The sequence below is a fragment of the Copidosoma floridanum genome, unplaced genomic scaffold (genome assembly GCF_036245765.1).
Source record: "Copidosoma floridanum isolate Cflo_tuat_1 unplaced genomic scaffold, Cflo_Japanese_pri ptg000001l, whole genome shotgun sequence".
Classification (NCBI taxonomy): domain Eukaryota; kingdom Metazoa; phylum Arthropoda; class Insecta; order Hymenoptera; family Encyrtidae; genus Copidosoma; species Copidosoma floridanum.
The window spans coordinates 7554792-7575750 of NW_028321878.1; the positions used below are offsets into that span (position 1 = coordinate 7554792).

The 20959-nt window shown below is 35.6% G+C and overlaps 8 protein-coding genes across 11 annotated transcripts; 6 read left to right on the forward strand and 2 right to left on the reverse strand.

Annotated features, from left to right (window-relative positions):
• Nucleotides 1-2713: 2713 nt before the first annotated feature.
• Nucleotides 2714-5978, forward strand: LOC106643702 (reticulocalbin-2). The gene is made up of 6 exons (XM_014358942.2): nucleotides 2714-2751; nucleotides 3038-3152; nucleotides 3435-3858; nucleotides 4233-4380; nucleotides 4469-4924; nucleotides 5053-5978. The coding sequence occupies exons 3-6, from the start codon at nucleotides 3666-3668 to the stop codon at nucleotides 5222-5224; spliced, it is 969 nt and encodes a 322-aa protein (XP_014214428.1). The 5' UTR covers nucleotides 2714-2751; nucleotides 3038-3152; nucleotides 3435-3665; the 3' UTR covers nucleotides 5225-5978.
• Nucleotides 5979-6270: 292 nt separating this feature from the next.
• Nucleotides 6271-9191, forward strand: Eaf6 (chromatin modification-related protein EAF6/MEAF6). The gene is made up of 4 exons (XM_014358941.2): nucleotides 6271-6509; nucleotides 6784-6987; nucleotides 7075-7111; nucleotides 7845-9191. Exons 1-4 carry the CDS (start codon nucleotides 6438-6440, stop codon nucleotides 8189-8191), a joined length of 660 nt encoding a protein of 219 aa, XP_014214427.2. The 5' UTR covers nucleotides 6271-6437; the 3' UTR covers nucleotides 8192-9191.
• A 704-nt stretch (nucleotides 9192-9895) lies between these two features.
• On the forward strand, nucleotides 9896-11145 carry Lst8 (MTOR associated protein, LST8). The gene is made up of 2 exons (XM_014358964.2): nucleotides 9896-9970; nucleotides 10078-11145. Exon 2 carries the CDS (start codon nucleotides 10097-10099, stop codon nucleotides 11042-11044), a length of 948 nt encoding a protein of 315 aa, XP_014214450.1. The 5' UTR covers nucleotides 9896-9970; nucleotides 10078-10096; the 3' UTR covers nucleotides 11045-11145.
• A 283-nt stretch (nucleotides 11146-11428) lies between these two features.
• Nucleotides 11429-13434, reverse strand: LOC106643680 (uncharacterized). The gene is made up of 4 exons (XM_089589310.1): nucleotides 13417-13434; nucleotides 12437-12489; nucleotides 12075-12360; nucleotides 11429-11746 (listed from the first exon to the last, which is right to left on the reverse strand). Exons 1-4 carry the CDS (start codon nucleotides 13432-13434, stop codon nucleotides 11429-11431), a joined length of 675 nt encoding a protein of 224 aa, XP_089445436.1.
• A 289-nt stretch (nucleotides 13435-13723) lies between these two features.
• On the reverse strand, nucleotides 13724-15289 carry bonsai (28S ribosomal protein S15, mitochondrial). The gene is made up of 4 exons (XM_014358952.2): nucleotides 14862-15289; nucleotides 14479-14612; nucleotides 14173-14374; nucleotides 13724-14089 (listed from the first exon to the last, which is right to left on the reverse strand). Exons 1-4 carry the CDS (start codon nucleotides 15098-15100, stop codon nucleotides 13843-13845), a joined length of 822 nt encoding a protein of 273 aa, XP_014214438.2. The 5' UTR covers nucleotides 15101-15289; the 3' UTR covers nucleotides 13724-13842.
• Nucleotides 15290-16153: 864 nt separating this feature from the next.
• Nucleotides 16154-18036, forward strand: Lrr47 (Leucine-rich repeat 47). Its single transcript, XM_089589318.1, has 6 exons — nucleotides 16154-16163; nucleotides 16332-16403; nucleotides 16539-16618; nucleotides 16700-17233; nucleotides 17308-17600; nucleotides 17676-18036. The coding sequence occupies exons 1-6, from the start codon at nucleotides 16154-16156 to the stop codon at nucleotides 17908-17910; spliced, it is 1224 nt and encodes a 407-aa protein (XP_089445444.1). The 3' UTR covers nucleotides 17911-18036.
• A 201-nt stretch (nucleotides 18037-18237) lies between these two features.
• Nucleotides 18238-19993, forward strand: Ip259 (NSA2 ribosome biogenesis factor-like IP259). Of its 3 annotated transcripts, none has more exons than XM_014358931.2 (2): nucleotides 18238-18304; nucleotides 19123-19993. In XM_014358931.2, the coding sequence occupies exon 2, from the start codon at nucleotides 19162-19164 to the stop codon at nucleotides 19939-19941; it is 780 nt and encodes a 259-aa protein (XP_014214417.1). In that variant the 5' UTR covers nucleotides 18238-18304; nucleotides 19123-19161; the 3' UTR covers nucleotides 19942-19993. The 3 variants fall into 3 exon arrangements, with proteins under 3 accessions (XP_014214417.1, XP_089447005.1, XP_014214418.1); XM_089590879.1 differs by having other exon boundaries at nucleotides 18272-18336; XM_014358932.2 differs by lacking the exon at nucleotides 18238-18304 and adding an exon at nucleotides 18405-19023.
• On the forward strand, nucleotides 18247-20896 carry RpS27A (ribosomal protein S27A). 2 transcript variants are annotated; one of them, XM_014358933.3, is made up of 4 exons: nucleotides 18247-18304; nucleotides 20152-20263; nucleotides 20369-20586; nucleotides 20673-20896. In XM_014358933.3, the coding sequence occupies exons 2-4, from the start codon at nucleotides 20161-20163 to the stop codon at nucleotides 20820-20822; spliced, it is 471 nt and encodes a 156-aa protein (XP_014214419.1). In that variant the 5' UTR covers nucleotides 18247-18304; nucleotides 20152-20160; the 3' UTR covers nucleotides 20823-20896. The 2 variants fall into 2 exon arrangements, with proteins under 2 accessions (XP_014214419.1, XP_089447013.1); XM_089590887.1 differs by lacking the exon at nucleotides 18247-18304 and adding an exon at nucleotides 18313-18336.
• The last annotated feature ends 63 nt before the right edge of the window (nucleotides 20897-20959 follow it).

Here is a 20959-nt window from a genome sequence, read left to right on the forward strand (position 1 = left end):
TGTTACTCGGTAACGACTTTCAGGTGCTTGAAATTGAAATTTCCTTTGTATTACACGCTCAAGTTTTCCTATTACATACGATTTCTTACTAGGGTATACTGACTGTGTAATGCTACGACTGAACTTGAACTTCCTTCGACGAATCGCCAGGTGATGTTTTGTAACAGCAACTCATGATATTAAAAGGAAAAAAAAACGATTATTAAAAGGATGAGATTTTTTGTTATTAATAATCGTGAGTAATACTTTACAAAAAACGTTGTGTCAAAATTTAATGAATTTATTTACCATAACTTTTTGTCAGTTAAAAAGAAAAGATACTACATGATTTATGATAATTATGTTTGCATCTGAGTTTAATAATAAAAAATTATTAATTACTGTATCTTACGTTTGGTAATCATACTATATGAATTATCTTAGACTGTGAACTTAAGGACTTAATCATTTTGCTAACGCAAACATTTCAGAAACATTAATCTTGAAACAGCAGGATTAGGGGTTGGTGGTACTTACGTATTATTTAACTTGGAATTTTAATTCTCCAAGAGTAGATTTTTTTTTTCAAGTCATCACCTGTTTGCAAGCTATGGATAAGTTTCATTTGTATTCTATGATTCTTATTTGTTGATAATGAGTAACCTATAATTTTTTTACATCGTTATTATACTTTAAAACGCTTTATTCGTATTATATCATTAATTAATGTCGATTAAAAAAAAAAAAAAAAAAGGTTAATGCATAGTACAATTAAACAATTGTAAAAAAAGGATAAAATTGGAAGAACGTAAATTAAATTACTGATAAATAAATATTGTAATCAACAGAAGCTATAAAACCGTTTAAAGGGAAATTTTGTGTCAATTTATTGGCAAATAATTTTAAAACTCTATGAAAACATGTGTTACATTGATATGCAATAAACAATAATTTATCGAGGAATTACTCACGTGAGAACACAAAATCGGACATCCTGTGCTCTGACTTCAAACGTCTCACGTAATTGCGTATACGTATATAATATAATATACACGTTTACGAAGGTATATAAAGCACGCTCCACTGACTTGACAACGTAACGCGCTGATTTCATAAGCGTTCCTTCTTTATGGAGCGTCGAGCCCGCGTATACATACATTTATAGGTACGGTAAAAAAATTTAATGGCCGATAAGAGTATACGTATAACGCAATGAGACGATTTTTATAAATATTTTCAACATTGGATCATGTAAAATCATGTTAAAAAACGTCAAGAAAGAGATGTGATAAAGGGTGAGTATGGACGCATTGGAAGTGCGATGGGAAGAGCTACCATTGAAAATTATACGTCAGAGCTGTAAGTCCTTTTCATTTTGACCTTTTTTTTTGTTCAACGCCCTCTTCTTCAATGAGTACAGCGTTAAGCGGGGATTTTCGTACTCTTGATACATTCGTAACGACGATGTCTGATGCACACCGCTCATATATATATTTATACGTACCTATAAGAAAAGGAGGAAGAAAAAAAAAGTTACGTCCGGCAGTTGGGGGAATGATATATGCTTGGAAGTGTTTGTGTACATTACCGTGTATAATATAAATATACATGTGGAGCTAAAAGTTCGCTCCGATGAGCTTTGCGCTGTATAGCCGTTGGCACCGATCGCGCGGGGGTGGAGATTGATTTTTATCATGATTATTTACCAAGAATTGTTTTTCAGCGTGCCTCTGTTCTGCCTCCATTATTTCACTTCTGTTTTAATTTTATTTATATAAGTGAGTAAAGGTGTGGTTCTATTTATATAACTTCAAATTCTAGAGTATTTTTTTTTCATGTGTGTGTATTATGGATAGAGATTTGTACTTAAATACGCTCATGATACAACTATTATAGATTTGATTGTATTTTTTTCTCTATTAAGAGCTACTGAATTATAAGCTGGAATATGCAGAAAAAAAACGATACTAATTATGTAAGATTTTCTAAATGTTGAAGTAAAAAAAAACGTTGAGATAAAAATTGTTCAATTAATAATAAAATTTTATAAACATACGTTTTCCAGTGATAGTTTACAAAATTAACTCTTTGATACAATATTTTTTCAGCGAATAATACTGGAGAGGCAAAAATCTTTATAGTAAAAAGGCCAAACGCAAAATTTTCTGGTTAAGAAAGTGAATTAACACTGTTGGATTTATAATAGTAATCAATCATATTAAAAATAGTAGAAAATTTTTTTAATTTATACGTTCTGACTAGGTACCAGCTTTCAATATTCTCCTATAAAAATGACAAAAAAAAAATATGAGTAATGTTTGGATTTTGAAGAAATTTATATTGAATTTACTCATTAATTTACACGACTAACCGACATTTGATTCCAGTGACAATACCTAGCAAAAAATTCCTAATATCATACTTTGAAAATTCAGCTGATATAATTTTTAATATCAGAATATTACGATTGTTAAATAAATTGTACTTAGCAATATTTAGGAATTAAAAAAATTTGTTTGCATAATTGTAACTAAACATAAATAAATATTTAATGTGAAATAAAAACAACAATTTCCTCGTTAAATTTTACAACGACGAATGGAGTTCTTTTCATCAATTCAATGTAAGATTTCTTTCTGATGCAAAATAAAATTTATATTTTGAAACGTGCACGTGCATAAATAAGCCGTTTCTGTCGCGGTGCTACAAGATCTTTTGGACCATTTCGTTCTGTCTCTCATCTCAAGCCGGTTCTCGAAAGCACTACCAGTGGTAATATGTGTAAACCTTTATATATTTAAGATAAAAAAAATACCCCTTATTACAAAACTTGTTGAAGACTATGAAAAAAAAGACAATTAATTCAAAGAGGGTACGTGTATTTTTGAGATTTTCATAGCTAAAAATATATTAACGATGCGTGGATACGACTAATCAAATGAATTGGGCAAGTTTTTGTTGCCAGTTGTACAGTTAGATCAATAACGATCGGGTCGGTTTGAAGTTGTTGCTACTGGAAATTGCTACAAATCGTTTTTTAATTGTTCCACGGAAATAGCTTTCGTCGTCACGGGGACTATACACGCCTGGAGCAAGTGTTGGATGGCACTTACGAGGCGAATCCTGCTTTTCCTACCGACGGTGCAACGAACGTCCACGAAAACCTTCCCGAGGTAGGCAAATTTATTTATTGATAAATAATAAAACCAAAAGTATCAACAAAAATGAAGTAACGGTACAAAATGACCAAATAAATAAATAAATAAAAATACGCAAACACGAAATCTGTTTTTTTTTTTTTTTTTTTATCAATTGATTTTTCGATGATAACTTTTGCAATTTAACAAAATTCTACTACAGCTTGAACCGCTCGAGACTAAATTTAAATCTGCGACCTGCGACATAATGATAATATACTCGAGGGCAGTCACGTATATATATATATTATCTGTAAGTAGTGAAACCGGCGCAAACTCTCTCCAAAAAAACAGCTGACGATGACGCTCGTGTCTGGTTTTTAACACGTCCGTGCGGCAGTTCGGCCGCTCTCTCGAGAGCCCTTCTCTCCCCGCGTCACCATCGGCCCACGCAAGGAGAAGGGCAAATAAAAAATAAAATAAAAAAAAACCCCGAGGGAAGAAGCCCGAGGTCCACGAGTGCCGGGGGTGCGACAGAACTTCATCAGAATGTTCGCGTTTCTGTTGCTATTGTTGTGCGTCACGGCGCACAGTTCCCAGGCCGCGTCCGCACACATCCACCAGCACAAGGCTGCCGGTAGTAAGGAACGCATCGAGGACGGAGCCTTCGGTCCTGGGGTCAGCAAACACTACGGCGACGGCCAAGAGCATCACTCCGAGTTCGATCATGAAGCCATCCTCGGTGAGTTCCATGATTTTACGGGTTTAACGTGTATTTGATTAAAATTTTTTAAGAAGTTCACAACGGTGGATGTTTGTGGTCAATCAATTTTCAAGTATTTTATCAATGATGAAAGATCACATGATTTTTTTCTGGGATGATTGAATGCCACAGATTCAACGAGTTTGCAAGTGCGTTGAATCTGTGACTGGACATTTTAGATCTTGCATCCTTTCTGTATGAATTTTTTCTATTTTAAATTGTTGGAGTTGTTGGTGCTGGTGAAATGGTACTTGTTAACGTTGCTGTGATGCATTTTACCAAAGAGTAGTTTACATTGGGTTTTTGTAGACATGGGCGTTGACTACCAGAGTAACAATTTTTGAAAATTACAGGCAGCGTCAAGGACGCTGAGGAATATGATAAGCTTCCCGTCGAAGAGTCCAAGAGAAGGTTGGGCCTGCTCTTGACCAAAATGGACTTGAATAACGATGAGTTCGTAGACAGGCATGAGCTTAAAGCGTGGATTTTGCGTTCTTTCAAGTGAGTACAAAGTACGATGATAACAAATATTTTACACTTTTACTTGTCTTTTGTGTATTACACGTCATTGTTTTCACACAAATTTCAGTATGCTGTCTGAAGAAGAGTCAAAAGAGAGACTGGAAGATGCAGATGAAAACAGAGACGGCAAAATAACTTGGGAGGAGATTTTACAGGACTCCTATTCTTCCGATTTGGAGGAGCTCCCAATAGAAGATGAGACGTACTTAAATGACAAGGAAACATTTACCGTTGCCGATCTTGACAACGATGGGTATTTAGATGAGCAGGAATTCAAAGCTTACACTCATCCAGAAGAAACACCAAGAATGATAGATGTACTTGTTAATCAGGCACTCAGAGTATATGACACGAACAATGATTCATTCATTGATTTCCAAGAATATCTGCAGGATAAGGCGGAAGGAGAAGGCAAAGAGTGGCTAATTTCTGAAAAAGAAAAGTTCGATGGGGATTACGATAAGAATGCTGATGGTAAACTGGACATTGCCGAAATGAAGACCTGGCTCATCCCCAGTAGCGAGTGAGTTTCAATTTTGTACTTTAATTTTTGATACGTTTACTTTCGTAGAGCTGTATTTTATATATTATACCAGACTGGTAATAAAATATTTATATTTTTTCCAATCAATCCATCAACTACAATTTCAGGGATATTGCCATCGATGAGGTCAATCACTTGTTTGGTGCATCGGACGACGACCATGACGACAGATTATCCTTTGACGAGATTTTGGAACACCATGATGTCTTTGTGGGAAGTGAAGCTACTGATTTTGGCGATCACTTGCAAGACATCGACCGTTTCCGAGATGAGCTTTGAGATTGGATAATGGAGCCCAAATTTTGGAAATTCTCAACTTTTTCGAGCCATTACAAGATCCCTCGGAAAAGGGCCTGTCTAAGAGCATTTTTTATATTTGTCAATGCCTGTGTTTTCTTCTTTATTTATTACGGTATTTTATTCCTGTATATATGCGACATTTAAGGACTTACTTTGGTTCTTGTTTTAATATGTTTTGTACCAAGAGCCTGCACTTACCTTCTAAAGCTAGAAAACAAAAAAGATTTTGTCTTCCAATGTACACATCTATCATGTGCCATAACTTATTCTTGTCACTGGGGTATTTTAAATAACTTGCCTTTTCCATGCTCATAACCAGCATATCACTTTCATATAAGAAGGTACAAAAATACAACATTATTAAGACTCTGGTTAACATTATAAATACAAATGACTACAATTAGTGGTCAAATACTTATTTGGCATTGTGAGTTGTATTAATTTTTTTGTCAACGTCCTTTTTGTATTTAAGTTAGATTAAGTAATTTTATTCGGATTAAAATACGTATTTATTGATTATAGGGATACTTTTACCATAAAATAAAATTATATTAAATTTGTGGATGCAGAGTAGATATCAATAAACCCTTTAAGTACAACGATGAAGTATTTGTGAATCTTCAAACTTTTTAATACTCAGGTATGACTAACTTTTACAACGCATTTTAAACAAACAGTTGAAAGTCTGTATATGAAATTAAATAAATTACCAATCATGCTTTGACTTACCTCATATGATTTTTCAAAAATATTGCCGTTCATGCGCAAAACATTCGTTGTTCTTGCAAAAGCTATTTATGTATGAAATAAAGTTTACCAAAAAACACGTTCAACGATGTATCGTCCGCTCACCCACCCGCATGCAAACAATCCTTTTGTTGATCAGCTGCTCTGCTGCTCGTTTAAATGTCTCGCGGAGATGTAAAAACCGGAAGTAACCGCAAAAGGTGTACGTATATATTAACTACGTATGTATGTATATGCATTGTGTACGTACACGCACATACAATACAAGCCGAGCGAGAGAAAAACACAAATGGACGCCAGCGAGCAATGGCTGAAGGAGTCGAGATGATGATGATGCACTGCGAGCGCGTTTCACGAAAGTTTCATGTTTATTTACACGTTTAAACAATCACCACGAGACTCCTTCTCGAGTGTCAACAGCCGTTGAGCAATCGTCATTCGAGCCATGACGACGAAAACATCTGTGGACCTGAGGGCAGAGCTCGCCGAGCTCGTCAAAAAGAAAGCTGACATTGCCGTAAGTGATTTTTAAATGGGAAAACGTAAACATTACTCGATTAGCCGACATTTCACCGTTGCGAGCGATGCCACACGAAAAATCACGACACTCGTGTGTTTGTTTATTAACGTCTGTTGCGCAGGTTTAGCGTGACAATTTCGTTAACGTAAATGAAATTGCAAAACCAAAACACGGATTTTGAGGTTATGTTCACCTGTAACCTCTGGGACGTATACTACTGCTCTGCGTGTTTTGTGCAAAGTTGTACGTTGTTATTGTTGTTCTTTTTTAGGAAACGCTGGCAAATCTTGAGAGGCAAATTTACGCCTTTGAAGGAAGCTATCTGGAAGACACACAGCTCTACGGCAACATCATACGAGGATGGGATAGATATTTGGCGAGCAACAAAAACACAAACAGCAAAGCGGACAAGCGAAACAGAAAATTCAAAGAGGCTGAAAGATTGTTTTCCAAATCATCAATTACGTCTAGTGCTGTATGTCAAATTTACATTTTTACGTGCAATCAGAGGTGGTGTACGACATAATTTTTTGTCAACTGATTTATTTGTGTGTATTTTCAGGCCGTTAGTGGATTGGTTGAAAATGCACAGGAAAAAAGTAAGGATTTTAATGGATATTCGTAACTTTCAACATTCACTGCTACTGTAGTTGTAAACCAATTTACTTTTCATTTTGATTTACTCTTTTGTATTCTTTTTAACCTAGTACTGATTTATTTTGCACCTGCATTTTTATGTATTTCAATTTGTTTATCTGGGATATAATATTAATGCACAAGTGTCACAGGTAGAGAAAAAAATCTAGAAACACGTTTGATTTTTTGTTTGTTTTTATTTTATATACACATATAAGCTTTATTATTTATTGTGCAACATGTAAATAAATGTTTGTATAGAATTTAATTTACTATTAAGTTTGTTTTTAAATATATCAAATGCTGGTGCCTTAATTTATCCTGTACTTTTATTTTTAAGCAATGTCTATTCACTATCTGTAAACTATATTTATACTTGAGTGGTGGTAGTCTATTATGATAGCTCTTTTGGTAGCATTTGATTGAATGCATATTCAATTTATGGTAACTATTAATAGTAGTTTGACGTTTTGCTTTCCTCTTAAGGGTATCTTCTCTTTTTTACTTGAGATCTTCGTTTCTAATAGTTGGAAAATTATTTATTCCAAAAGTAGTCTTGTGCATCAGTAATATTACTTGCACGTCCTTAGAAAATATTTTTGTATGATCTTACTGGCTTAATCCTTTGCTCTCTAAGTGATTGTGCACGTTCACACACACATTTGGACTCTTAACAATCGGTAAACCTGATTCTAGTGGAACGATACAGCGAATCAGAATCCCAAATTGGAAACAGTGGCAGCGAGGACAACTGCAACTTTGGTAGTTCAAATAGCTTATCTTTGGGCAATAACAAAGAAGTCAGTGGTAAAAACCACACGTCTGGCACATCTACAGGGTATGCCCAGAATAATGGTTCAATAACCAGTACTGATAGTAACGCCGCGTTTCCTGTGCAGTCAAACGGTCCGATATCAAACGGCAATCTAGACCACGTGTCGACGGCAGTGAAAACTGAACACTCAAGTAGTAAAGACGTTAACAAAAGCCGACCATCAAATAGTGCTAAGAAAAGCAGTAACAAGAGGTCGAGGAACAGATAGGGCTTGTAAATTTGCCTGAGACTCTATGGTCCTCCTTTTTTTATCATGAAAATTTTTCCAGTAGGTCATCAGCCATCTCATTTGCAATCATACAAATAGCAATCGTTTCTACGAAAAATAAATGTCTAGAGGGTCCAAGTGAAAGTTAAGTTTCAAAAGATGAGTCTGTTATTGTTAGTTGAATTCAATTTTTCGATTCATACTCGTGCCCAATCAAAAAAGTAAACATTCACTTGTTGCAATACGGAATTAAATTCAAATATTTTCTTTTTTATTGACATTGTTTTGCAATTTGAAAAACGATGATTAATTTTTGATATCGATATGTAAAAGCCGAATCGAATGCTAGTAGTTATTAAAAATTTAAGTTATAACCCTCGCAAAAACTTGAATGAAAAATGTAACCAATGAACTATAGTAGATGACTAGATAGAAAATGTCTGATTTTGTGAATATCAAGATCGATCCTGATATTTTCAGTATTTTTCATTCTCCATAAGAGAAAAATAGCGAGTCATTGTAATAATTTCTTAATAGTTTCAATTGTTAGATAGATGAAATTAGTTGTATTTTTATGGTTTCTTTTTTGAACATTATTTTCACACACTTTACATTACCATACATCAAATGATAAATGCTGTAATTAATATTGTTCTACAGTCGATAAATTATTATACATACAATTATTATATTATACAACATATTTATACAATTTTATTAAGACATCACGCGTATTTTAATTCAAATCATAAGTAGTTTTCTGTTAAAAATTTTACTGCGTAATTTAATGAATGTAAGCCACCTAATTTCTTTCATTCCATGTTAATATTTGTAAATTATAAATAACGAAATGAAACGTGTTTTAGTTTAATAGTAGGTAAGTATGAATTTCAAATGATAAAGGGGCAAGAATGGAAATCATCGTTGAAATGAAACTAGATTGTAATTATACATTTAATAGATCAAGTTTCATTTTTAAAGAAATGGATCACACAAAAACATGTGTAATTGAAATGTAAGATTTTAAGTTATAAAGAATTTCTAAGAAACATTACAAAAACCCTAATATTTGTTCAACATCCCTACTAAAAAAATTAAAAGCCTTTTTAAAATTTAAAGTTCAATCATCATGCATAAGATGTTAGTCATATAATTTTATGAATATTGCCTAACAGTTTATCCGCTTACGAAAGCAATTTTATTTTTAATTCGTTAAAATGTTAACGCATATGTCTACATATTAGTCAAAAATTAACACTGAATTTGTACCGAAAATATAAGAAAAATGTTTATTTCCTTTTTTTTATACTTTTTTTTTTTTTTTTTTTTTTTTTTTGTTACCTCCCATAACAACTACAACACATATTCATTGGAAATATAATTTTCTTACAATAGTTGACCGTTAAACTAAATATATGGAAAATAAAAATTATTAATATGAAATCGAAAAAATCACCAAATTGATAACAGTCACGAAAAAACAAGAATATAATATACATTTTAACATTTTGAGCTCGGAATCAGCGCCATCTAGCGTCTCCATTCACACACTAAAAAGTTACGTTTTCGTTTTTGCGCTAGTGAACTTGGACGGAGTGAAAAGTCAGTCTTGAGCCTGCTCGTGATTGGTCGGCCGCCATTTAAGACTCATGTCGAGAATTTGAAATGGCGGACATGGTTCACTCTCTCAAAGTTAACTATATATACCGCTCGCGCTCTGTCTGAATATCTGAACAAGCGTATTTTCGCAAAACAAAAAAAACAACATTAATGTTATAAGTAAGTACCTAGTTGTGAATATTGTGAATTTAAAGTGTTTTTTTTCTTTGAGGAGGTTACGCTGATTTGTTAGTTATGTTCACATGAACGATATTTTATTACCGTAGTAACAATTGACATTGAAAAATGCATGACAACTCAACCAATGATCAAGTGGTTCTTGTAACTGGAGGATACGATCACACTGTCAAAGTATGGCAAGCCCACACAGGTATATGCCTTCGCAGCATGCAACATGCCGATTCTCAAGTCAATGCCCTAGCCATCACACCCAACAAACATGTGGTCGCAGCGGCAGGATATCAGCACATTCGAATGTACGATTTAAACTCTAGCAATCCCAATCCTGTGATAAATTATGAAGGCATTTCAAAGAACGTCAGCGGAGTTGGCTTTCAGGAAGAAGGAAAGTGGATGTTTACTGGTGGGGAAGACTGTTCTGCCAGGATTTGGGACTTGAGGTCAAGTACTTTTCAGTGCCAGAGGATCTTTCAAGTCTCTGCACCAGTCAACTGTGTTTACCTACATCCTAATCAAGCAGAACTGATTGTTGGAGATCAGAGTGGAGTCATCCATCTTTGGGATCTCAGATCAGATCACAATGAGCAACTAATACCAGAGGCAGAGGCTTCGATTCAAGACGTAACTGTGAATTGTTATGGCACGTACATGGCTGCTGTCAACAACAAGGGTCACTGTTTCATCTGGGCTCTCAATAGTATTGGGGACGAGCCAACTAAATTGAATCCTCGTCAAAAACTAAAAGCACACAAAAGATACGCCCTCAGGTGCAAGTTTAGTAGTAATTTGCAGTATCTGGTTACAACGGCCTCTGACGAGACTGCCAAGATTTGGAAGACATCCGACTTTTCAGAGTACAAGACGCTCTGTCACAACCAGAAGAGGTGGGTCTGGGATGCGGCCTTCAGCGCGGACTCTCAGTACATTTTCACAGCATCAACCGACAGTATCGTGAGATTATGGGACATAGAGTCCGCTGAAGTCAAAAGAGAATACATTGGACATCAAAAAGTTGTGTCGGCTCTAGCTTTCAGCGACGAGGTCAAAAACTAAATCACACGGTTGTGAGATCTTAAAGTAATTGTACATAATACTTAGTTCATAAAACACGAAAAAAGTTAATATTATGTTATAAGGATACTATGGATGTAAAAAAAAATGTTACGAATAAAAAAATAATAGGTTTAAATGGCAGTAGTAATTTTCAAGCACACACTTATACTGACAATACAATTAATAAAAACAATTCACAAATCCAACTTACATTCTGCTTAAAAACTTATCAAACTTTGACATCAATCTCGCATTATGTACTCACCTTATCGTGTGCAGGTACCTATATCATAAACATATATTTATTTTTTCCTAAAAAAACTTACACCGTCCACAGTCTATCTTTCAAAGTCAACGTATATTGCAAGTATCATGTACTCTGCACTAATCATAACGATGCTGCGGATACCTCAGTTCACCGTGGCTCCCAGCTGATCTGGCCAGTAAAATCGGCACAAGAGCCGATTTAGCTGCCATCCTGGAGATCACCTCCGAGTCAAGGGACGACTTTTTTTTTGTGATCACGGCCTTGAAACCGCTCTCGTCGTCGGCTGTGTAGCTCACGGTGCGCACGGTACCATCGGGCTCGACTACGCTGTACTCGCCCCGGACGCTGTCACCGTCCCGTTCCTCCCAGGCTGTCTTTGTGTCGCCAGTGCTACCGTCCAGCACCCCGTAGTTGTACGAGTATTTTGGATATATCTGCAATTTGTCATGGTGGTCACTGGGAGCTAGTCTTTCATATCACCCACTACCCACAACGCCCAACATTGATAAAACAACTCGTTTTTACATGTAGGCCCTATGGAGTGAGTTATCAACATTATGTTAACGTTTTTTAAAAACAATTGGAGTAAAAAATTACAAAAAAAGCAACAGAACCGTTCCTACTTCACGTGGGTCGCGCGATCTGTCGTACCGATCTGAAGGAAGACTATATTATAGTGAGCACGACGACATAATACTTGTAATAAAAAAAAATCGTCACGCACATCGTAGCCGGCTGATAATTAGATATGGTATAATATACCGTGTACTCGGCATCTCGATTTGGTATCTCCTGGCGTGCCGCCGTGTAAGAGCTGGGCTGCAGTGGGTACGTCGGTGGAGGTTTCTTGGTGCTGCTGGTTGTCTCTCGCGGGATATCTTCGTAGATCGGTTTCACCCGATGGGCGGGAGGCCGCAGTTGCCGGCGAAACGGATCGTTATTGGCTCGTGACGCCGTGGCAAAGTCCGGCACGCAAATCACGAGGGAACTCCGATAGAGAGATCGCAATCTGCATTGGTCGTGGAGTTTTGCCGATTTTACCCTGTATCTGTATTTTGAGATGTAATTTTCGTAGGATTAACATTTGTGAGATTTTTTTTAGTCTGTGATCTCGTGGTGCTTACTGAGGTGCGGCTTGGATCGTACCGATGAAGATGGAGAGGAAAGCGAGTAACAGCTAAAAGCATATAACCACTGTAATTTACACTAATTTATGTTACAGGCAATTGAAGTTTTTAAATGATACAAGGCCGTGGGAGAAGTTTCTTTTATTTTTATGTACCGATTTTGAGTGACATAGAGAGAACCGATCGGTTATTTACGAAATCGTACCCGCAAGTAACTATATGAGAATTCCGGGGTAGCCGCGTTTCGAATAAAACTTTAACCGAGAGCGAATTGCACTGGGCGCAGCAGTATACAAACAAGGAGTTCCGTAATTTTTTTGGCGTACCTTTACGTTACCGATTTATTTTTCCGCGGAAAGAGTACGTAAAAGAGCCGTTTTGTACACCTAGAAGGTTTTACAACAATTTCACGTACGAGAAACGTGACACTTTAAATATATTACCGATTTATTTCTTTGTCACGCTAGTTTTACACGAAATCCATCTATTTATTTTAAAAAATTTGCAGTTCAAAAACGCGTTACTTCTCCCTCGATCCTTTCAACAATGTAAGCGCAATTAGTGAATCACTTCAACTCTATCACCTTCACAAGCATCTCGTACACAGTCAGTACAATATCCAGAAATCGGCAACCGAAAATAATCACTTCACACGACTTCTCGCACGATTTCACTTCAAAACATGCGAACGCGACGCAAGAGAATGATGTTTGGCGCGAGAGTCGAGCTCGATATATATGCGGCACTCACGCGTCACGGAGTTTCCTTGTATATGCTCTCTTGTGCCGCGCTGCCGCGGACGTTCACTCGCGCGTTTTTATGACCCGAAAGCTGATCTCACTGACGGTCGTTTCTTGGGAAGGACCTTACATTTGAGCGACGTCGCACAGATAAACATGAAATGGCTCCTTGGACTTGTTAAGAAAAGAAAAAAAAAAAAAAAAAAAAAAAAAAAGATTGCCCGTAAATTATTAAACCATTTTGTACACGTCCATCTTGACTTTCGTCTAATTTGAGCGGCCATATAAGAGGATACATGTTTTTTTAATGGTTTGTAATTTCTCGAGACAAGTACTCGATTTCCTCTCGTAAATATTAAAAAAAGAAAAGCGGCGCTGATTGACGTGTTTACTTTGCTTTAATCTGAAGCGACAGTTTCTTGTATCGGAGGTACGTCGAAAGCAGGAAAAAAAAGTAACAGCAATCACTTGCTAGACAGGAACACCGTAAGAGCGTAATGAAAAACCAGTTTTTCTCTGTTTTAAGATAACTATTTTTATTGACGTCGCTTTCGATTGTTCGAGACGGAAAAAGTTAAATAAAAACAAGATTTGACTTCTTGTCCCTCTTGCGAACGGTATATAATGAATGATATGTACACTTTATTTATTTAATATTTTTTTTCATGCGAATGTCGCTGCCTTTTGTTTGGCAGCTTCGATCTCTTCTTCGGTAACAGAAGGCTCAACTCCACAAGCTATTTCTTCGTTTCTTATAAACTCAAGCTTCTCGGCTTTTTCTTTGAAAAAGTCTTTTTGTTGGGCTTCCAGGCTTTTTCTGTAGGTGTCTAGTTTTTTCTTCACCAATTCATCGCAATAACTTTGCAATATCTTCTTTGTGCTTGATTTTCTCTCTGCTCTATAGCGGTGTCTGAAAAATGCAAGATAAATATAAAAATATAACAAATCAATGAGACACGTGGTTACCAGCGATAATTTTGTTCTAGTACTTACTCAGGACGTATACCAGGACGAAAAGTAAGGTTTAAACGCTCTAGAATGTACTCAAAGCACGGATAGTCTCGTTCACGCAGCTTTTTCAATAATTTTTGTCTTTTTTCAATCAATTCTTTGCAAGAATTCTTTGCTTTTTTATCATGTGGTTCAGTTTCCAAGTAATTTTGCAGACGTAATATCCGTGCTGTCATGCGGGCAACTGAAATAATTCAATTGATTAATAAGTATTTTTCATCAATTCAAAAATTTCCTCTTAACAAAAATAAATCATTTTTTTTCAGTATCCAAGCAGTACAGGCTTACATCTGGCTTCCGTGGAACCACGATCCTGATTGTGTCTATAAACCATGTTCATAGCTTTCTCAATTTTGCGTCTTTGGAGAGACTTTCCACCATTGAATTCAACTGATACCAATTTTTTGACAATGTCATCAGCACTAAAAAATATTGGCCAGTAAAACGTTTTCAAAACAAACACTATGAGTAACAGTTACATTAAAGAATTACTTGTGTTTCAAGAGTCAAGTAAATTTGTCAAATAATTAGGACACTTGAACAACAAGCAACCAAAAAAAAAGACATAGGCACATTTCGACAACCTCCCAAATTCTCATTTGAATCTACACTTCAGAACAGCACAAATACAAAGAGAAAAAGACAGCCCAAGGGTACGAGTTTCAACTCACTCTTCGAGTTCCTTTGACTCCTTGAGATGGGAGATGCAATCCTCAGGCTTGACATCAAAATCAAGTCCACCATCACCACTTTTCTCTTTGCTGTAACACGTTGGACGTGTCGGCCTTATCCATGTAACCGGGATTTTTCTCTGTATTGCATAACCTCGCGTACTTGTTGGCAGAGTATTTCGCACAGTATTGCCGATGAAAACCGATAGGCATCTAAACGTTTTGACGGTTGCGTTCATTCTGACTCGTCACGATTAAGTACTTGATCCGATTCTTAGGTGTAAGGAGAAAATCGGATGATATTGTTGAAATATTTCACTGCCCATAATACTATACGGATTACGGAAGCCCGGTCACGACATCTGCATAAAAACGCATAAGCACGCACAAGTGCAAGTATACTTATAAGTGCACACAAAAACACATTACGATTCGTAGTGTCAAATGGTCGATTTTATATTAAACCATACCTATAAGTAGAATATCTATACTTTTGGAGGTCGATTTTCAGGTAAAAGATAAATTGTATACTTGCCGCACATAGCACAAACAATGTCAACTTTTTATTTTCTATCCGTAAAATTAGTTGCGGCTGGTTTATAACTAATTACATGGCTCTACTGTAAGTAGTAATAATTATTTGGATCAGCGCCATCTAGCGGTCTTTGTTTTTTGGCCAAAAGTGGCTCCTAAAATTCTCAATCAGAGCATTCAGGATTAGAGCCATTTAGCCAATTATAAACCAACCGCAACTCATCTTGTAGCTATAAAATGAAAAAATAATGATATATGTGTTTTTGGCGGCCAGTTAACAATTTATTTTTTACCAAAAAATTGACCTCCTATGTATTTCTATTTTTGAAAATAAATTTTCGAGTAAAAGATAGATTGTTAACTTGCCGCCAAAAACATATGTATCGTTATTTCTTTTATTTTATAGCTACAAGATAAGTTGCGGCTGGTTTATAATTAACTGAATGGCTCTAAGCGCTAAAGCTCTGGGTCAGAATTTTAGGGCCACTTTTTAGTTCAGAAATCCGCAACGCTAGATGGCGCTGATCCAAATAATTATTACTACTTATAGTAGAGCCTTGTAATTAGTTATAAACCAGCCGCAACTAATTTTACGGATAGAAAATAAAAAGTTGACATCGTTAATGCTATTTGCGGCAAGTTTACAATTTATCTTTTACCTGAAAATCGATCTCCAAAAGTATAAACATACAAAAGGGACGTGTTTCTGTATTCTCTGCGTTTACCTTGTGTAGTTTTTTCCTGCGCAACCTTGAACAATGTGCGCTTGTAAATTCACAAATACCTATCATTGCATTTAAAACTCCTAAGTTTACTTTTGTTGTACGAATCAAACGATTTCAAGCGGCTTTCCACAAAAAGATATTTTATCAAACATACCGTTACAACGGCGTGAATAATTCATGAATTACTTAAGAAAGACTATTTAGTTTAGAGTGTTCCCGCGCATCCTGAAATGTCAAAATGCTACGTTTAAACTACTCGTTTGTAACGTGCACATCAGACTTCGTATGATATAAATTTTTTATACTGATTGTCAACATCATAAAAAAAAAACTATGAAATTAATGTGCAGTACATTTGTTGAGCCATCCTATAGTCCACCAAGAAGGAAACAATTTCTAAAATCTTGCTTGAGTATAGGTCGGCAGTCAGTTAAAGATGACAACATTTACATTTTGCTCCAGCAGTCAAATAAAAATAAAAATGGCACAAAATACAGGGTAAGTACACCCATACTTTTGTTTTCTATCATTTTCAAGGGTTTCTTTGTCAAAGCAAGTGGTTTAATTTTTTCTGTAAAGGTAAACAACATTGAAACGATTTTCTCGAAATTTGTTCACGAGGGAATGGCAACAATAAGATTCAAATCCCCAGTCGAGGATATAAGCATAAGATGTGATCCATTACAATTAAAGAGCTTCCTTCACGTACTAAAGCTTGCTCTTTCAGGAAAAATGAATCCAGCTGTGATGAATTTATCAAATCTAGAACCAAAAAAAATTAATACCCTTCTCAAGACAAAAATTGTTATTAAAAGTGCTGCCAATTACCCTGTACTCGAGGGATTTCCAAGAACAACTGAAGAACTTCACCTTGCTGCCCTTGAAAGGAGGTCTTTTGATCGACAAATCCTGAAGTTGCAAAGCTTAAAATCCTTAAACTTGTCTGACAATCAGCTGACGAGTTTACCTCAGGAGTTGGGTATGCTTCCCAACCTTCAAGAACTACATCTCGCTAATAATCAGTTAGGAAAGAGTCCCATCTCAAAATGGTCATGGATGAATGGCAGTAAAATAGTTAAAAACTTGCACTTGCTGAATATGAGTTCTAATCAGGTGCATTCCCTTTTACCAGGCTTTGTAAAAACATGCATTAATTACGTAAATATTAACAAAAAAACGTTTTTTAGCTCAAATATGTTCCTCATCAGCTCAACAAGTTGCAAAATTTAGTTTCATTATTTCTCAATGATAACTCAATTTCTGTACTGCATCAAGGAATTGGAAATTTACTTAAACTGAAGTTTTTGAATATAGCTAAAAATAATTTAACATACATGCCTGGGAGTGTGAGAAATTTGAGACTGACTGATTTAAACATTTCTGATAATCCTTGGAAATGTGAGGTGGACAACGATTTTTACTGCAACATCAAAGTACCCAGTTTACTTGATATTGCTGCACAAGTCATTAAAAGGAAAAGGTAATCAAAATAGTAGAAAAAAGATTTAATTCAAATTGATTAGCCTTGAGTATTAATTTGAGTAATTATTTGTAGGATTTACTACGATGCTAGTGTAATACCGTTTAATTTAGTACCCTTTTTGGATAAAGCAAATTATTGCCTATGTGGTTTGGCCTGTTTTGGCTGCTTTTATAGAACTTTCAAGTTAGCAAAATACAACAGCATTGCACAAAATACTAAATTTTCTAACGTAAGAAGTTTGGAGATATTGTACGAATGTTACTTTTGTTCAGCAAGATGTATTCGATTGTATTCCAATGCATGGTAAAAAAAAACTCGTCTACACATTTATTTTTATTTCACAAACACAAGACTGAAGTCATAGGATATTGTATTATTATAAGATACCTGTAGATTAACTACTAACTTAAAATGTACATGAAAAGAATCTTGTGTGGCGATATTTTTCAAGTAAAATAAAAATCAGAGTGCTCAGCATAAAAGTATGTTTTTTCATTACTAAATACTTATTTGGAACTCGAAGTTTTAGCGCCACTTCCTTCGTTTACAGTTGAAGCCTACATTACCAACCTATTGCCCATTCGATAGTAATCGATAGCATCGATATCTCAAAAATTTTTTGCTCCGCGTTTCATGACGGCCAATCAAGTCATTGGCGGTGTGAGAGAGAACCTTTTCAGCTGCGTGTGGCGTGTCTAAAGGTACGTGCAAATAATTTCAAGTGCGTTAAAAGGTTAATCAATTTTCATTATCCTTAAATTATCATCGAAATAATCACCGAAAATTTTGTCCAGCTTTTAATTATAAGTTCGTCCCTATTGTGCCGCAACAATTCCATTAATTTGTTATTCTTTGACGACGTTCGGCGCAACGTGGTGTCGCATGTGTTTTTCCACACCACCTAACCTATATATTGTCGACATCGAGTCCGCTGGTTTCTTTTTCACGTTTTTTAAAATGTTTGCGTAGTGGTGTAAATTACAACGATTGTTTTTTTGGAGTTTTCCGAGTTGGGTTTTGGTCTAGTCTTGGCATACACACGTGTCTTGCTCTTTCATTTGACATACTTGCGGCAGTGGGTGAATATACATTGTACACAGTACTTTCTCGGGCTTTCAACCATTTTAGAACATATTTATACATTATTCTCGCAGTTTGTATATCTTGTCTTGAACAGGTGATGACTATTTATGAATAAATGGTAACACCATCAAGGGATTACCATCTATTCATTGTCAAACTTACAAGTACAGCAAGATCAATCTAGTCTTGTAGCAGAAATGAGATAGATTTAATAACACAACTCCAAAACTCCAAACTGCAATGTAGCAGGTATTTCTTGATTTTCAGTGTTGAATTGTGATATTTATCAATCTAACTTTGAATTGTGTTTTGAAAAGATTTTGAAAGTCTGAAGAAGGTAAGTGAATTCTTGTGTACAATGTACAACTACTTGATTCATAAAATCTCCAAGGAATGCTTTTTTCAAACTTGAAAAATTGTCGTTTTTTTGTTTTAGTCACTTCGTTGTATTGGCTGTTGAAAAAAATCAATCAACATGCCACAGAACGAGTACATTGATCGACACCGAAAATTGTACGGCCGGCGTCTTGATTATGAGGAACGTAAAAGAAAGAGAGAAGCTAGAGCTCCTCACAAACTGTCAGAGAAGGCTCGCAGTCTTAGGGGTATCAAAGCTAAGATATTCAACAAAGAGCGTAGAAATGAGAAGATTCAGATGAAGAAGAAAATCAAGGCACACGAAGAGAGAAACATCAAAAAGAAAGCTGAGCCTACTCCTGAAGGAGCACTGCCTGTATACTTGCTAGACAGAGATGTTCAATCTAGAGCCAAGGTTTTGTCTAACATGATAAAACAGAAGAGAAAAGAGAAGGCTGGCAAATGGGACGTTCCAATACCAAAAGTCAAAGCTCAGTCTGATGCTGAAGTCTTTAGAGTTCTCAAGAGTGGAAAGACTAAACGGAAGTCATGGAAACGGATGGTTACCAAAGTCACATATGTTGGAGAAAATTTCACAAGAAAGCCACCAAAATTCGAAAGATTCATCAGACCAATGGCATTGAGATTCAAAAAGGCTCACGTTACACATCCAGAGCTTAAGGCCACATTTTGTCTGCCCATCATTGGAGTCAAAAGAAATCCAAGTTCACCAATGTACACATCGTTAGGGGTTATTACCAAGGGTACAGTTATTGAAATAAATATTTCAGAGTTAGGTTTAGTAACACAAAGTGGTAAAGTTGTTTGGGGTAAATATGCGCAAGTTACAAATAATCCGGAAAATGATGGATGCATAAATGCTGTATTGTTAGTTTGAAAATACCACTTATTTTGGCTCTACGTATGTAATTGAAGTTTATTGATTTTCGTAATAAAACACTATTTAAAATATATTGGTTGGTTTTTCAGTTACATGATTGTCATCTACTCCTTTCTTATACAATATACATTCCTTTATGCTGGACAAAATTTCAGGTGAATTATTATATTCTGATCAAATGCATTATAAAATTTTCTTTTTGAATAGGCATTCACCATGCAGATCTTTGTTAAGACCCTAACGGGCAAAACTATCACCCTTGAGGTTGAAGCCTCAGATACTATTGAAAATGTCAAGGCAAAAATTCAAGACAAAGAAGGTAATTTTTTTTTTATCTATAGTAAAAATTATTAGAACAATAAATTTGCATTATAATGAATTACCACATGTGTCAATTAATATGTAATTTGCATTGTAATTATAGGAATCCCCCCCGACCAGCAGAGATTGATCTTCGCTGGTAAACAGCTTGAGGATGGAAGGACCTTGTCTGATTACAACATTCAGAAAGAATCCACACTTCATCTTGTGCTTCGTTTGCGTGGTGGAGCCAAGAAACGCAAGAAGAAGAATTACTCAACTCCCAAGAAAATCAAACACAAGAAGAAGAAGGTCAAGCTTGCTGTCCTCAAATTCTACAAGGTTTGAACACTTTTGTTTGTTTATTGGCAAATGTTTTAAATTGCGATTCGAAACTTGTCATAAACACGTTGTTGTTTGTGTTACAGGTTGATGAGAATGGCAAAATTCACCGCCTGAGGCGAGAGTGTCCCTCCGAACAGTGTGGTGCGGGTGTATTCATGGCTGCAATGGAGGATAGGCATTATTGCGGCAAGTGTGGTTACACACTTGTCTTCAACAAGCCTGAAGACAAATAAATACAGAGTGTATGAACTGTATTTGATTTATATTATGTAATAAATTTTAAGTTAAATACAATTATTAATTTTTACTTTCTGTTTCATTTGATTTTTTCCATTACTCATTCTATGATGTTTAATAGTCATTATAGATT

What these genes read in the sequence shown, in the direction of transcription:
- LOC106643702 (XM_014358942.2), top strand. Translation starts at nt 3,666, where the DNA reads ATGTTCGCGTTTCTGTTGCTATTGTTGTGCGTCACGGCGCACAGTTCC. An exon ending in CGATCATGAAGCCATCCTCG is followed by an intron (nt 3,859 to 4,232) that starts GTGAGTTCCATG and finishes TGAAAATTACAG; the next exon opens with GCAGCGTCAAGGACGCTGAG. An exon ending in TGGATTTTGCGTTCTTTCAA is followed by an intron (nt 4,381 to 4,468) that starts GTGAGTACAAAG and finishes CACAAATTTCAG; the next exon opens with TATGCTGTCTGAAGAAGAGT.
- Eaf6 (XM_014358941.2), top strand. Translation starts at nt 6,438, where the DNA reads ATGACGACGAAAACATCTGTGGACCTGAGGGCAGAGCTCGCCGAGCTC. An exon ending in AAAAGAAAGCTGACATTGCC is followed by an intron (nt 6,510 to 6,783) that starts GTAAGTGATTTT and finishes GTTCTTTTTTAG; the next exon opens with GAAACGCTGGCAAATCTTGA. An exon ending in TGAAAATGCACAGGAAAAAA is followed by an intron (nt 7,112 to 7,844) that starts GTAAGGATTTTA and finishes ACCTGATTCTAG; the next exon opens with TGGAACGATACAGCGAATCA.
- Lst8 (XM_014358964.2), top strand. Translation starts at nt 10,097, where the DNA reads ATGCATGACAACTCAACCAATGATCAAGTGGTTCTTGTAACTGGAGGA.
- LOC106643680 (XM_089589310.1), bottom strand. An exon ending in ACGATCCAAGCCGCACCTCA is followed by an intron (nt 12,361 to 12,436) that starts GTAAGCACCACG and finishes CTCAAAATACAG; the next exon opens with ATACAGGGTAAAATCGGCAA. An exon ending in ATCGAGATGCCGAGTACACG is followed by an intron (nt 11,747 to 12,074) that starts GTATATTATACC and finishes GACAAATTGCAG; the next exon opens with ATATATCCAAAATACTCGTA.
- bonsai (XM_014358952.2), bottom strand. Translation starts at nt 15,100, where the DNA reads ATGAACGCAACCGTCAAAACGTTTAGATGCCTATCGGTTTTCATCGGC. An exon ending in GAGTCAAAGGAACTCGAAGA is followed by an intron (nt 14,613 to 14,861) that starts GTGAGTTGAAAC and finishes AATATTTTTTAG; the next exon opens with TGCTGATGACATTGTCAAAA. An exon ending in CGTCCTGGTATACGTCCTGA is followed by an intron (nt 14,090 to 14,172) that starts GTAAGTACTAGA and finishes TGCATTTTTCAG; the next exon opens with ACACCGCTATAGAGCAGAGA.
- Lrr47 (XM_089589318.1), top strand. An exon ending in TAACGTGCACATCAGACTTC is followed by an intron (nt 16,404 to 16,538) that starts GTATGATATAAA and finishes GCTTGAGTATAG; the next exon opens with GTCGGCAGTCAGTTAAAGAT. An exon ending in TGAATATGAGTTCTAATCAG is followed by an intron (nt 17,234 to 17,307) that starts GTGCATTCCCTT and finishes AACGTTTTTTAG; the next exon opens with CTCAAATATGTTCCTCATCA.
- Ip259 (XM_014358931.2), top strand. Translation starts at nt 19,162, where the DNA reads ATGCCACAGAACGAGTACATTGATCGACACCGAAAATTGTACGGCCGG.
- RpS27A (XM_014358933.3), top strand. Translation starts at nt 20,161, where the DNA reads ATGCAGATCTTTGTTAAGACCCTAACGGGCAAAACTATCACCCTTGAG. An exon ending in AAAAATTCAAGACAAAGAAG is followed by an intron (nt 20,264 to 20,368) that starts GTAATTTTTTTT and finishes TTGTAATTATAG; the next exon opens with GAATCCCCCCCGACCAGCAG. An exon ending in CTGTCCTCAAATTCTACAAG is followed by an intron (nt 20,587 to 20,672) that starts GTTTGAACACTT and finishes TTTGTGTTACAG; the next exon opens with GTTGATGAGAATGGCAAAAT.